Source organism: Anomaloglossus baeobatrachus, chromosome 5, assembly GCF_048569485.1.
Source record: "Anomaloglossus baeobatrachus isolate aAnoBae1 chromosome 5, aAnoBae1.hap1, whole genome shotgun sequence".
Taxonomy (NCBI): domain Eukaryota; kingdom Metazoa; phylum Chordata; class Amphibia; order Anura; family Aromobatidae; genus Anomaloglossus; species Anomaloglossus baeobatrachus.
The window spans coordinates 163,149,361-163,165,032 of record NC_134357.1 but is presented as its reverse complement, the minus strand read 5'-3'; the positions used below and the strand labels follow the sequence as shown (position 1 = coordinate 163,165,032).

Here is a 15,672-nt window from a genome sequence, read left to right as displayed (position 1 = left end):
CACCTTTTCTTCTCCGGACAATCTTTCTTCCAGATGTCTCACACAGTCTGACGGAGGATTCATCAGAGAAAACAACTTTACTCAAGCATCTGCAGTCCAATCTCTGCATTTCCTTCAGATCAGTCTGTCTTTGATGTTTTCTTGGAGAAAACTTACTTCTTTGCTGCCCTTCTTAACACAAGGCCAACCTTTGAAAGCTTTTGCCTCATATGTGAGCAGATGTGTGGACACCTGCTTGCTGCCATTTCTGAGTAAGCACTGATCCCTAAATCCTAGGTGCAGTCCTGGCACTTGTAACAGCGATATCAGCTGCCTTGTCCTCGTTAACACTTTCTCAAGAGCCAATAATATGATCAATAAAATGATATATGGTCATTTTGTAGCAGGGCTAAAAAAGTGGAAAAGGAGGTTTTGTGATTTTTAGAGTTAAGTTAGATACAGAGTTAAGGGAAGGACAAGGAATTTTTAGTGCAAGTACTGTATATTAGAAAATAGTTTCCATGATGGCACTATATAAAGTGAAGAAAATAAGCATTTCATACACTGACAATTTTGCAAGTTTTCCCATCTATGAAGAATGGAGAGCTCTAATTTTTATCATAGGTACACTTCAACTGTGACAGACAGAATAAAAGAAAACCCATAAAAATCCACATTGTATGATCTTTAAATAATTAATTAGCATTTTGTTGCATGAAATAAGTATTTGCTATAATAGAAAAACAGAACTTAATATTTGGTAGAGAAACCTTTGTTTGCAATTACAGAGGTCAGACGTTTCCTGTAGTTCTTGACCAGGTTTGCACACACTGCAGCAGGGATCCTAGCCCACTCCTCCATACAGACCTTCTATAGATAAATCTTTCAGGTTTCGGGGCAGTTGCTGAGCAACATTTGGTCTCAGCTTCCACCAAAAATGTTCTATTGGGTTCAGATCTGGAGACTGCATAGGCCACTCCAGGACTTTGAAATGCTTCTTACGGAGCCACTCCTTAGTTGCCCTGGCTGTGTGTTTCAGGTCTTGGTCATACTGTTGTTCTGAGAACATTCTCAGAACAAGGCTCCATAGGATTTGATTCATTTGTGGGACATTACAACAATGGATTTTGTCAGAACTTCCAGGATTTCTTTTTAATTAATAAATTGGTGAACGAGGGAGCGTGGGGAGTCTTTACTCAAATAAACTATTTTTTTTTTCCTCTGTGTGTTTAACTGTACACTTACCAGGTTAGTAATGAGAGTGTCTGATTGACACCTCTCCATTGCTAACCCTTGGACTCTATGCCAGCTGTCAATCCAAAGCTGACATCAACCCCAAAAATATATTCCAGATTGCCACCAGACCAGGAAAATCGTGAATTGTCAGGCAAAGTGTCAGAAATTGTGCTTCTAATGGTTGAACCACTTATGGGGCAGCTGCAGGCTGCTGTTTTAGAGTGAGATGGGCCAAATAACCATGGGCCTTCCCAACCTTATAAAGTGACACATTTTTTTTTTACAAAAACCCAATTTAAACAATAGGTTATTTTACTATGATAGCGCCCCATGTTATGTGAGAGAAATTCGAAAATCCATCTCTTGACTGCCCCCATACATATGAACACTCAGCTAAACATTCATGTGTTTTCAAAGCAAAGATTAGAATAAGGCTGTGTGCCCATGCTGTGTTTTTGCTGCATTTTTTCAGATTTTTTTTTCTTGTAGATTTTAATCAATACAAGGAAAAACGCATCCCAGCAAAGTATATGAGAATCCTGGATTGTTGTGCACATGTTGAAAATTTCTTTTATTGCAGATTTTAGAGCAGGAAGAAAAAATCTGTAGCATGTCAATTTTTTCTGCATTTTTTCCTGCATCTGAGCATGGATATAATCCACTGTAGTGCTCGATCACTTCACATCATACACCATGCATCCGGCATGGTCTGTGAGGCGTTCCGTAGCTCGGTAACCCAGAGTAGTCACTGTGACAATCCAGGGTTGGCATGGCAGCAATTGGGTCCCTGTGATTGCATTACAGGGAGAGGTTAGCTAGTCCTCTCCCTTCCTCCTGAATGCTGCAATCACCACTGAAAGCAGTAATTAGGGCCCGGTCTCAGCTGTAACATCAGCTGGATACCTGGCACCGATCGCAGGGGTACAGTGCTGGAACCCTCGCGCTCGTCCTGACAAAAAAAAAAAAAAAAAAACATGAAAAACTTATGCAAAAAACACAAAACATGATGCATACTTTTTTTTCCCTGCCAAAACATGCAGTTTTGGGTTCAGAAAATCTGCACACAAATCTGCAACGTGGGCACATACCCTTAAGTATTGCCACGATACACCATTGTGGCACCTCATTTCCAGGAAGAACGGAAGGGGGGGGGGGGGGGATTCAGGCAATTAAAGTCAAACTGCCTAAACCTCATCTCCTTTGACTTGTGTATGAAGAGTCAAGAGACCCTCATACTAACTATGGCCCATTCACAATGGTAGATTTCAGGCCAATTGCAAGCCCTGTTCAACTACATTATATAAAAACAAAAAAGTGAGCCGGAGTATGAGATGGTATACATGGAGCTTGTGAGCTAGCTCATGTTCACACTGGCCATTAGACAAAGAGAAAAAATTATATACATTATAGTAGTTTGGTGCTCATTAGTGTGGAGCGAGTAGTTAACTATTCGTACTCGCTATGCTGTTAGCAAGTACTGTCCACTATCCACATATTCGTTACGAGTAGAGGGCACAATGTAAGTCAATGGGAAATACTCGCTAAGTAGCAAGTAACCCGAGAGCCGTACTATTCGCTACTCGCATGAAATGTACGGCTTTCGGGTTACTCGCTACTTAGTGAGTATTTCCCATTGACTTACATTGCGGACAGAACTCACTAACAGCATAGAGAGTACGAAAAGTTAACGACTCGCTCAACACTACTGCTCATTTGTAGTCGTAGCTAAACAGGCCGATGAACAGTGATGACAGGCATCATGAATACGATTGCTCGGCCCTAAATACAGTGCATGTTATCGGCAGCATATTGCTTGCCTACAAAGTGTGATGTGTTGCCAATATCGGGATAAAAATGAAATGATCATTTTGATACTTTGTTGGGCATTTGGCGGCATTAACAATCAAAACTATTACATGCTCAGTCACCTTGAAATCCGCACTGATCTGCATGTGTGAATCCAGCACTAAGGTCATGTGACTGAATGGATTTAACATGGCTAGCTGCATTACAGTTTGGACTTCTTAAATTTTCAGAATTAAAGCCATTATCATCCACTAAGCAATGTTATGACCCAATTAAAACCATGTGTTACTAGTCTGCATGTATATTTTGCACAAACCTCAGCTCTGACGAGCTTTGTTGTATAGTGCCATGTGGAGGCAGCAGCAAGTTAGGAGGGGGACTTTACAAGGGCTTCCAAATGTGGAGGAGAAAAGAGCATGAAGCTAATCGTTTAATTTGTGTGTCACAGGTGAAGTACAAGACTAAAAAAATAAACCAGATTTTAAAGCTGAACAAGTGTGCATTTATGTTTGTGAAGGTGATAAACTGAACTTTCCTCTGGGCCTGATTTGCTTGGCGCCATTGGAAGAACACTTTATTTTCTTAGTATAAGCCTGAAATGAGACACTCCTGGACCCCTTCACCAAGTGCCATTGAAAACATATGACTGGCAAAGCGACAGGACTGAAAACCAGAAGACAGCCTGGAAACATTGCTGGAATGGGTAGCACTCAGTGGCATGTTAAAGAAATTTTGGGTGTAAGCTAGCCTTAAAGGGAATGTGTCATCAGAAAATTACCTGTTTAATCAGGTTTGTGTGTCAATTTTTTTTTAATAATATTGATAATGTTTTGTTGTTTTTTTTTATTTATGGCACAATCTGCATTAAACTCAAAAATGAAATCTTGCCATTTTCAGACTAACTTCCTACTGTTTCAGGAAACACCACATGTACATAGCCACAATGATGAGATCAAACACTTGCTGTTGTGTTGAGTCCAAATGATACTGAGTGCAGGGGAGCACGGTCAGCTGTGACAACTATTGTGATTGGTCAGATGTGTATAGAAGTGTTCAGCAAAATCACCAAGCTCAGTCATTGTAATGCTGTGTGATAATATAGAGCCTTACTGTAAACCCTATACAGAAATAAGGAAAAAACCTAAAGATATATAACACAAAAACTTGGGTTTAAAGCGCACCAATCACCAGGATTTTCCTATATAACCTAAAGCCAGTGCTATACTGGCGCTATCAGGCTGATTCTATACACACCTTTAGTTGTAAGCTAGGATGTATTAGGTTTTGAAACACAAGCAAATTTATAAAATGAGCAGCTTTTTGATTGACAGCAGCTGCAGATCAGCTAATATCTGGGGTGGGTTTTGATAGTGATTCCCGCCCCCCTGCCTGTCTGTCCTCCCCCTGTTATTTATGCTAATTTTGTTATAGAAGTGTTTTACTAAATGGCTAGAAGGACTTTTGCTGAGGTCATACCCATGTGACCAGAAAGGGGTGGGGCCCTCAGCTAACATAGAAGATACCAGGAACCAACATTTTTCTGTTGTCTGAGGCCCCGCCCCTTCTGGTCACATGGGTATCACATTAGCAAAGGTCCTTCTAGCCACTTAGTAAAATGCTTCTATAATAGAATTAGGATAAGCAACAGATAGGGGAAGGAGGGAAAGGACGGAAGGCAGGACTGCGAGAATCACTATCAAAACCCACCCCAGATATTAGCTGATCAACAGCTGCTGTCAATCAAAAAGCTGCTCATTTTAGAAACTTTGCTTGCTTGTATTTCAAAACCTATACATACTAGCTGACAACTAAAGGTATGTATAGAATCAGCATGATCGTTCCAGTATAGCACTGGCTTTAGTTTATATAGGAAAATCCTGGTGATTGGTGAGCTTTAAATGTGTTTTTTACGACATATTCCCTTTAAAAGGAGTTGTCAGGTTCCCCAAATTTGTTGACTTTTCTTTAGGACAGGTCATGAAACTCAGCTTGCTGTTGGTGTGCATATGACACCTGTCACCTCCGAAACCTCCACTGCCTTGGTCAGCTGTTATTTGCGCCATCAGCTGCTAAATGTAAACACTTTGAATATAGCGGTGCTTTGCAGCTCCATTTAACGTGTAGTGGTTGATGCTGGGAAACAAAACAGTCCCCATTAAAAGAATACCGCACTACCTGGGCACCAGTCGCTATACACTGATCGGAGCGGTGACTTGGACAATAACTCCGCACATTGCTTCGATCCAGGCAGTAGTTGGCATCTACCTCGAGTGCATACCAGCAAAACTGCCTAATTCTATACAAATGCAAGTGTCATTCTGTCTCTACGATCAGAAATATGGTCCTTACTTTTATGGATCCTTACAATAAGATGCAATGGTTTTTCTGTTTTCAGCTCATAATTTATCACAAATTTTATATTGCAAGTTGCAAATGGCAGATTTATAGTTTATGCCAATTGTGGCAAAGAAAACTGAAATATTTCACTTCATTTAATGCGGAAAGAATTTATGAGGAGAATTCACATTACATGTCATTGACTGATGCACTGAACTGTCATGAACTACTATAATTTCAGGGAGAGGCACATGGGAATTTAATACGTAATCTGAAATGGCTGCCTATAACGGAGAAGGAAAACTGAGGCTTACAAACTATGCCAGATTAAGGGGGCATTCCTCTCATATTTATGGCAGAAACACAAAGATCCCATACATGTAGAGTCCATGTGAATCCCAGCAAAGGGACCTGCATCTATCTAGAAAACGAGGCCCTAATACATGCCAGTCAGTGGGAACAGAAATTACCAGCACCTCTCCACTGACAGCAGCATGTGATGGGGATCGGTCATCAAGACCCTCAGCGTATCCCCGGGATGTGTCATATTGGTACGAGATGAGATACTCAGCATGTGGTCTCAAGGGGGTTTTGGTGAGTTTTTACCTCAGTATTTGTAACCTAAAACCAAGAGTGGGTAAAAAAAAAAAAACAAAAAAAAAAACCGCAGAAGTGGTGACGTGTTTCTATAATACTTTTCCTCTGATTGTAACCAACACCAGGAGTGGAACAAATACTGAGGTAAAAAACTCAACATGGGCACAAGGTGTTACAGGGGATTTTATGGGAACCAGTTTCTTTAACAAAGTGGGTTATACGAGTTATAAATAATAAACGTCGCTGTTACTCGCCCTCTGCTGCCCCGGCTCAGCGGCTGCAGGCTACAGCGGCAGAGTTGCTGAGCTCAGTGATTGGCTGCAGTGGTGATGTGTGCAGCCTGTAAACAAAGACTGATGTGGTGGCGGAGAAGTGTTGCTGGTGCAGCAGAAGGCAACAACTTTTATTATTTTAGGCTAGTTCAAATAAAAAGTCCAAAGAAACTTATTCCAGAAAACCAATTCAATAGCAGTTTCAGACTAGTGTATAAAAGGCACATTAGTGCCCGTAGGATGGACACAAAATCCAGCCTGACTACGGATATTAGAGCCGAGGTTAGGCCAGTAATACACTCAGGCCTATGGTCACCTGAAATTAGCTAAGGACATATATGCAGTTGCCATGCTTGATTACACATGCAAGTGAAACCCTAAAATGTTTGTACACTCTAATATGTCCTATTTTCCAACTGTAACAGGGCTAACACTTCAATCCCTCCCTAATAAGTGCACCAGGGGCATCTCGGAACGTATGCAATAGCACTTTGTATGGCAAAAACTGTACAAGATGTTATACACTTAGAAAGCTGTGCATTAATGAAATGAACGAGGTCAACAAATTCAATATTTTCTGGCCATGATGGGGAAGGATGGCTTCTCTCACTGTGACTACAATGTCAGGAGCAAAAGAAACAACAACACATGGAACGTGAGCACAGGCAATATAATATACTTTACTGGAAAATGTCAGCACATGGCGACAGCCCCGATATGGAGACACATCACACCCAGAAGTCACCGTGTCCTGTAATGCCCATGAGGGACCTATGGGCACATTTATTCGGGCAGATGTAGTTCAGAGATAGGCGCACAGGACAGACCCGTATAACTTATGGAGACAGGCTGTCTTAGCCCCTTTCACACATCGGTTTTTGCCATCAGTTACAATCTGTTGGCTCAACTGATCGACGGATCCGTCACAGATTGTGGAAAAACTGATGCGACGGATAAGTTTTTCGACTGATCCGATTGGCTGGCTATTTGATACTGAATAAAATAAATTGGAGCATGGTCAATTAAAAAAAAAAAAACACAGTCGCTGGATTCCGTCATTTAACGGATTACGACGTATCCTGCGCCCATAGGCTTCCATTCTACCAAACGACGGACGGTGACGAATCCGTTGCTGTCCGATTTTTCGACGTATACAAAAAAAAAAATGTTACTTTGTCAGTTGTCTCTGTCCTCCGGACAATTTTTGCCGGATCCATGAAACGTGAGGCCATCTGTCGCAATCCGTCGCTAATACAAGTCAATGAGAAAAAAAAAACTGATCCAGCAGCATCAGTCGCCAGATCCATTCTTTTTTTCAAAATTTGACGGATTGTGACTGATGGCAAAAAACTGGTGTGTGAAAGGGGCCTTAGGCTTCCTGCACCGTTCTATCAGGTCAACACTTTTAAAAAATTAAAAAAAGGACATCACAAAGCTTTGCTCTGAAGGTGATCATCCACAATATACAGGTGAGGTGAACAACACTATCTTGTTACAATAGTTGCAATCAATGGGTTGGCAGAGAGTGAGCAGTAAGTGCTAGAAGTTTGCTGTTGGATATAAGAAAGGTGAGAAGTGTAATCTAATGACTGACATGGGCCAAATAGTGATGATTTGGGTGCTCGGTAAGATCATATGAAACACTGCAGATTGTGTGTAGCGTTCCTGGTGTGCAGTGACGTTATGGCGGCTGAGACTCACTGACACGTGCGATCTCACAGAGAAGCATATTTCTGATCAAGTAAAAGGAATCCGGACATGTCCAGAGACGCAATTTACCTGCATATATAGGGGAATTCTGTAGGTAAATAAAATTTTGAATCCTGTGTACTCGACTTTCTGAAACCACAAATACCACAAGAAAACAAGGTCACACCCTCCCTGCAGTCACCATTCACTATATAGTGATTGCGCTTCAATAATGGCCCGACACATTGATTGATAGCCTGATATACACACATACACTGCATACTCAGCAGACCAGACTGTCAATCAAAACACAGGAGGGCGATTAGAGCAACACTCTCTGCACCGTCCAATGACTGCAAGTAGGAGGTTGCAGGGAGAATATAACTTCATTTTCTCTCTGTAGATACTGCTCTAGTTAGCCAGCTAAATTAGAGGACCTTTCATTGATCTGAGTATGGTAAACTGGCCCCACATCTGAGAACAGTGGCTGCAGAGCGGAGTTAAACAGATTTTCATTTCTCCTGTTCATTGTAGAGATATTAGCTGGTAAAGTTTCAGCTATAATTTATTTTAAAGTAAAAGGGAGTGTGTTACCACTGTTTTTCCACTGGGGGCGTGTACTTCTTCCCCTGAAAGCGGCTGACCAATAATAAGCAGACTGCAACATACAGGGGGAAATGAGACATGTAATCATAGACATCCTGGACTTGACAGGTTCCCTTTAATAGTGGATATTAGAGAAAAGCGATAGAATACAAAATGCACAGAAATCTGCTACATAGCCATAGACATGTCCAGAATGCTTAAAAAGCCCAAGTTTTCTGACAGTAACATGAAACATGATAACTCACCTTGACTGTGAACTGCTAATAAAATACACCCGAGCACAGCGGCCATAATGCACTCTGTCATTTTGATGTTCATTAATGACAGCATTTCATCAAACCAGAGAAGAGGAGATATATGCAACGTCCTCAGATATTTCTTTGGTAGCGATCCTGTAAATTAATCAGAAGAATGAATGACTCAGGGTGATAGATCCTTGTGAGAATTAATACAGAAATTGAGTAATAATTCATAATCTGACGCATTGATGAAGGAGCCCTATCTGCTGGGCCCTAAACACCGGATGAGATCAATATATAGTTTTGTGGAAATATTTAATAAAATCCCAGTGTCAGCAGCAATTGTAATAAATACATGTCTTAAAGGGGTTGGCAACTATTCGGATAACCCCTTAAGTACTATATTTCCACATAAAATAAATATAACTGATACCTCTCGCACTGGCGTCGTTACAACAATGTTGACATTGGGTCTCACAGGATATTGTTATCACACTTGAGCACTGCAGCCTAACAGGGGGCACTAATGGGCTGCAATTCTCACACTTCCCTTAGTGAGTGCCAATTGTTACTCTATGCCAGCAATGCAGCCAATGTTAGGCAAGTCCTGGGAGAGTCAGCACACCTCTAGCAATGCTGGTGCAGGGTCTCCCAGGGCTTGTGTGACATTGTGAAGCCATGGGAGAACTGGAGCCAAGCAGTGATCAATGGGTTGCTTTGTGCAGGAGGGAAGTATCTTATTTTACACTGGGGAACATGGTATTTAAAGAAGGGGTTGGCTGAGGAGTGGACCACATCAGTAAGTCCAGTGGGTGGTTCTGAATTCTAGGAACGCCCAGTGGACTCCCTCTTAGATGTAGACAATGAAACCATTCTATTACATATTATAATGGATCTTTTTCAATATAAAACTATACATCAATCGGCTCCACTTTTGTGGCTTGCAGATAGAGAACCTCACATTAATAAACTGATAGAGAGATCCTTTAAATATTTTAGCTGAAAAATTTAAATCATGTAACAAAACACAATTTACTTTGTGACTAGTACAAAATTCTACATTTTTACCACTGGACCAATTTCTGGAAAAAAAAAAAAACTGAGCCTCAAAGAAATTGTGGTGAAACTCACACCTAAACAGTTAAAGCAGACAAAGGCGATTTGTGTTCAGATGAATGGAAAGCAAATTTTGGCTTTCATTTGGCCTCTTGTTTCGGTGAGCTTGACCTGCACGACCCTGTCAGCCTGGCGCTATTCCTGAATGGAATAATTTGTATTTGTTCAAGGATGTGCCTCAATTACGGTTGGTGGCTGCCTCCACCATAAATAACTCAATCTGTCTGTTCATCAGAACCTAAGAACTTTGCTTTTTAATTGGGGCTCTGGAGCTATTTAACACACAGGCAAATTAGTGGTGGAGCAAAAGGATTCGTCATTTCCAATTTCGCTGGGTACGGGGCACGCAGCCTTCGACCTGTGGCCTACTTTTCACACATCTGTGACTTCTCAGTAATTAGGAAACAAAAAGGATTCATCACCACAAGGGAAGGGAGACAGGCTAACAACAGGGGGGAACCATATTAAAATCAAAAAAGACTGCAAGACGATCATGTGCTGCAAGATAGGCTACAACATGCCATGTACTTGGCACCTGCAGAACAGAGATATCCTGAGACCGGAGGTCACCACACAAATAATGGCTGTATTCTGCCCATCTACTAGCTAAAATGGAGAGCTTTCAGGCCCTGAAAATTATAACATGCCTGGGGACAAACTCCATTGCCCGTCAAGGGAAACCAGCATCGGATGGACTGGATCAAGGACAACACAATCCTCTCATTAGGACAGGCCATCAATATCAGGTCAATGGGCTCCATCTTTGGCCACCCAATGGAGTATTTGACTGGGAGTGTAATCTATTTGGGCGCGGTGATTCAGGGTATTAAAGTGAGTGGGTTGATGCTGCAATTGCCCTTCTCTACCACTACTAAGCATACACGGTGCATGCAGGGAAAGCAATGCTAGCACTCACTCCCCCGGCATTTGGGCCAAGAGCCAAGCACCCCCAATCCAATACTGATGGGTGAGATATGAAAAGGACCTGTGTGAGCTATGACTGGAGACCCTGACACATGAGCACTGGTTGTAATAGTGACGTATTAATGCCACGCTGGGTGTGCTGGTTACATGCTACACTTTGTTGAAATTCCCGGAGCAAGTGATTGGTAAAGAGAGGAGCACTCATTTTCTTATTTTAGATCACGGTATAGGAGGCCCGATAGAAAACTGATGCATCACATGATAACAATGCATCTCAAAAAGTTAATTTGTTAATGTATCTGGATTACAGCTAGGGTTGAGGAGAAAAATGGCAAAAAATGGACGCAGTGCAAGGCCATGCGGCACAATACGGCACTAATGCAAGTGTATGCGGAAAAAACGCAACCGGCGGCAGAAAAAGTTTGTGTTTTTTCTGCAAAGCGCCGTATTGTGCCGCTCAGCAAAAACCGGATGTGTGAAAGCAGCCTAAGCCACAAAAGGTCAATGCTAAAGAAGCTAGCTGTTCACAGAGTGCTGTATCAATGCATAATAATTGAAAAGTTGAGTGGAAGGAAAAAAAGTGTGGTAGAAAAAAGGTGCACAAGCAACCGGGATAACCACAGCCTTAATAGGATTGTTAAGATAAGGGCATTCAAAAATTTGGGATGATTCACAAGAAGTGGACTGCTGCTGGAGTCACTACTGCAAGAGCCACCACACAGACATATCCAGGACATGGACTACAGCTGTCACATTCCTTGTGTCATGTCACTCATGACCAATAGACAAAGCCAGAAGGGTCTTATCTGGGCCAAGAAGAAAAAGAACAGTACTGTTGTTCAGCTGTCCAAGCCATTGTTTTCAGATGAAAGTAAATTTTGCATTTCATTTGGAAATCGCGGTCCCGAGTCTGGGGGAAGAGTGGAGAGGCCACAATCCAATCTGCTTGAGGTCCAGTGTGAAGTTTCCATAATCAGTGGTGGTTTGGGGAGCCATGTCATCTGCTGGTGTAGAGCCACCGTTTATCAAGACCAAAGTCAGCGCAGCTGTCTACCAGCAAATTTTAGAGCTCTTCATGCTTCCCTCTGTAGACAAGGTTTTTGGAGATTGAAACTTCATTTTCCAGCAGGAATTGGCACCTGTCCACACTGCGAAAAATACCAATATCTGGTTTAATAACCACAGTATGACTGTGCTTGATTGGCCAGCAAACTCACCTGACCTAAACCCCATAGAGAATTTCTGCAGTATTGTCAAGAGAAAGATGTGAGACACCAGACCCAACAATACAGACGAGCTGAAGGCTACTATCAAAGTAACCTGAGCTTCCATAACACCTCAGCAGTGCACAGGCTGATCACCTTCATGCCACACCACATTGATGCAGTAATTCATGCAAAAGGAGCCCTGACCAGGTATTGAGGCATTTACTGTCCAGACCTTTCAGTAGGCGCCAACATTTCTGAGTTTAAGGCTATGTGCCCACGGGAGTTTGCACCTGCAGATATATCCGCAGGTTTCCCGCAGCTGTTCGCTTGAATCCACAGCTATTTTTAGCTGTGGTAGTACAGCGAAATAGATGCGGCTTACCTGCGAAAGTCCTGGCCTCTATCTCCATAGTGGAGGGCCGGGATTTCTGCAGGTAATTCCGCAGAAATAATTGACATGCAATTACGTGCGGCTGCGGGACATCCGCAGCATGAACACACACACTCCCCATGTCCCATAGGATAACATGGGGAGTGTCTGTACATGCTAAAACCTGTGGATTTATCTGTAAAATCCAGAAAATCCGCGGATTTTCCGCAGATAAATCCACAGGTTTAATCTCCCGTGGGCACATAGCCTAAAAAAACCTTTTTCAGGTGGTCTTATATAATATTCTAATTTTCTGAGATAATGACTTTTAGGTTTTCATTGGCTGTAAGCCATAGTCATCAACATTAACAGAAGTAAAAACTTGAAAAAGATCCCTTTGTGTGTAATGACTCTATAATATTTGTGTTTCCCTTTTTGTACTGAATTATTGAAATTAAACTTTAAAATATTCTACTTTGTTGAGATGCATTTGTAGAAATCCTGTAAGAAAAATATATTTGGGCAATTTAAGGGTATCAATAAAGTAAAACCATTTATATGTCTAAAAAAATGTACATCCTTAGAAGCATAGAGATCCAACAGAATATAAATATATAATATTAAGACAAAAAAAGCCATCAAGCCATTATCAATCACCAGGAGCACAGCTGAGGATGCGACTGTTTACACTCGGAGCTGATCGCCTCAGGACAGGAAGTGCTGGTGACAACCAAATTATCATCATGGGGGTTCAATCAAGTCCTGCTTTGTTTGGCCAAATGGTATCAGCAGCCAGCAGTGATGGCAACCCCCAGCTATTCAGGAACTATTTTACAAAGGGTGTGTTCACACATTTCTTTTTTTCCAGGCAGATTTGGAGCGGGTCCTCTCAGAAATGCTGAAAAGAATGGACCTATTCATCTCTATGTGACTCGCTGTTCATATGTGCAGGCTCCTGAGCATCATTTAAAGCCCCACTCCAATAGTTTTGTTTATTTCCCCTCTGTAGAGGTGCTTTAAATCTAATTCCCCTGTCCCGTCTTATACTCGCCCTCCGGCATCGTAATCTTCTATCAGCATTGCTCCGGTCAGTCTCCAGGGACTTGTGACCTGCCGGCAGCTCCAGTGTTTCATGGAGCGCTGGAGGACACAACTCACTATAACTCTAGGATAGCCTTGCTCTGCCTCTTTCTGGCTCTCAGACTTCCATTGAAAGCTTGTGATGTAACTTTTGACTTCTGGCCAGTCAGAGGTTGAGGTCACAAGATGGCGCAGCAGGGCCGGACCAGTGTCGGTAAAAGGTGAAGAACATGATGGACAAGTAGGTGCAGAGAGCTTAAAGGGAATCGGTCACCATGTTTTCGGCCTATAAGCTGCGGCCACCACCACTGGGCTCTTATATACAGCATTCTAACATACTGTATATAAGCGCCCAGGCCGCTGTATAGAACATAAACAACACTTTATAATACTCACCTAGAAGGTCGCTCCGGTGCACAGCAGTCGGATGGGTGGCACTGTTCTCTAGGACTGGCGCCGGCCATTTTGGCCTTCCTTATTCTGAAGCTGCGGTGCATGACGCGTCTACGTCATACACATGTGCCGGCATTGAGGTCATGCGCAGGCGCACTACAATACTTTGATCTGCCCTCAGCAGGGCAGATCAAAGTGCGCGTGCGCAGGACCTCAATACCGGTGTGTATGACGTAAACGTTCCATATACAACACAAATCAACGGGAAGCCTCACAAGATGCCTCTCAAGGGGGTTCTCAGAGTTTAAACTTAACAAACCAGCAGCTTCATTACTTAGTGGGATTTTAAAACCGACCAAAAACAGACCTTAAAAATAGTGTAAAAGAATTGTGAGAGCACACAACATGACAGCGAAAAACCAAACGTCAGACACTTCAGGCTTACAAAACGAGTGACTGCTCAAAACCAACCAGAAGAAAAAAAAACGATGTGCAATTCAAGTCTTTGGGGCTGTGCTCATGTTGGTGTATTTTTTGGAGTGGTCCATACCAATAATAAGACAACACTCCCTGCCATCCGTGTGCAATCCATACACTGTACAATTTTCCTTTTTGCTTGATAGAAGAAGCTTGGAAAAAAAAAAAACCTTGATAAAACCGATGTTAGAAACTGACAAAACACTGATGAAAATCAATTATTTTTGGACTTTTGATTTACGAGGGGCTGCTGATAGGTCTTTGACTTTGTGATCTTTTTTTCATTTCTATGGTAACAAATGTTACATCACATAAAAGCCTTATGTGTCTAATATACATTTTCAAAAGTTTGTGTTTGTTGCTTATGGCAACAGTGTTCTACGCACGCAGGAAAACAAATGGCGGATTCTAATGCGATATTCACAGCAACTGAAAGCAGAGGAGTGATAAAATTCTTGTTTCTGCAACAAAAGTCCGGGAAGGATATTCATGGTGATGTCGCAGACATTGGGGGATTCATGCCCTTCATATTCCACAGTTAAGAACCAGGTTGCCAAATTTAAAACTGGCCACTTCAGCACCAATGATGAGGAACGGACGACCGAGAGTGGTTGTTGTTCCAGAGATGGTCGATGCTGTGCACAACCTCATACTGGAGAATTGATGAATTTCAGCTAAAGCAATGGCAGACATCATGGGGATTTCCCGTAGACTTGCTTATGTCATTATCATGAACATTTGGACATGAGGCAGCTATCTGCAAAGTGGGTCCCCAAATGTTTGACAACAGATCAGAGAAGCATTAGAGTGAAAACCTCCCGGTCCATTTCTCAGCATTTCTGGACTGATATGAACTTCCTGGATCGACTGGTCACTATGGATGAGACCCGGATTTATTTGTATGACCATGAAAACAAGGAGCAGTCAAGAGTGGAGGCACAGGGGTTCTCCTCATCCAAAGACGTTCAGGGTGCAAAAATCAGCCACTAAGGTGATGGACTCTGTGTTCTGGGATAAGGAGGGCGTGCTGCTAGTGGACTACCTTCAAAAGGGTTCCACCATTCATGCACAGTATTACACTGAACTTTTGGACCAACTGAAAGTAGCTCTGAAAACCAAAAAGGTGTGGTAAGCTGTCCAAAGGAATCTTGCTCCTGTAAGACAACATCTCCGCTCACACTGCACAAGCGACCACAGCAAAACTGGCAGAGGTGGGCTTCCAGCTGGTTGAGCACCCACCTTATTCACCAGATCTAGCTCCCTCCGACTATCATCTGTTTGCAAACCTGAAGAAACACCTCAAGGGTACCAAATTTCACACCATTTCTGATGCCAGGGCTGCT

General features: G+C 42.3%; 1 protein-coding gene across 3 annotated transcripts in view; it reads right to left on the bottom strand.

The window, feature by feature from the left end:
- BMPR1A (bone morphogenetic protein receptor type 1A) overlaps positions 1 to 15,672 on the bottom strand; it is a 140,864-nt gene that overhangs the window by 53,748 nt on the left and 71,444 nt on the right. For all 3 annotated transcript variants that reach the window (XR_012754231.1, XM_075349000.1, XM_075349001.1), the window contains exon 3: positions 8,768 to 8,914. Coding sequence is in view for 2 of the 3 variants with exons in the window: in XM_075349000.1 (XP_075205115.1) it covers positions 8,768 to 8,852 (85 nt within the window). In the remaining variant the exon portion in view is untranslated. The remainder of the gene's footprint in view (positions 1 to 8,767; positions 8,915 to 15,672) is intronic.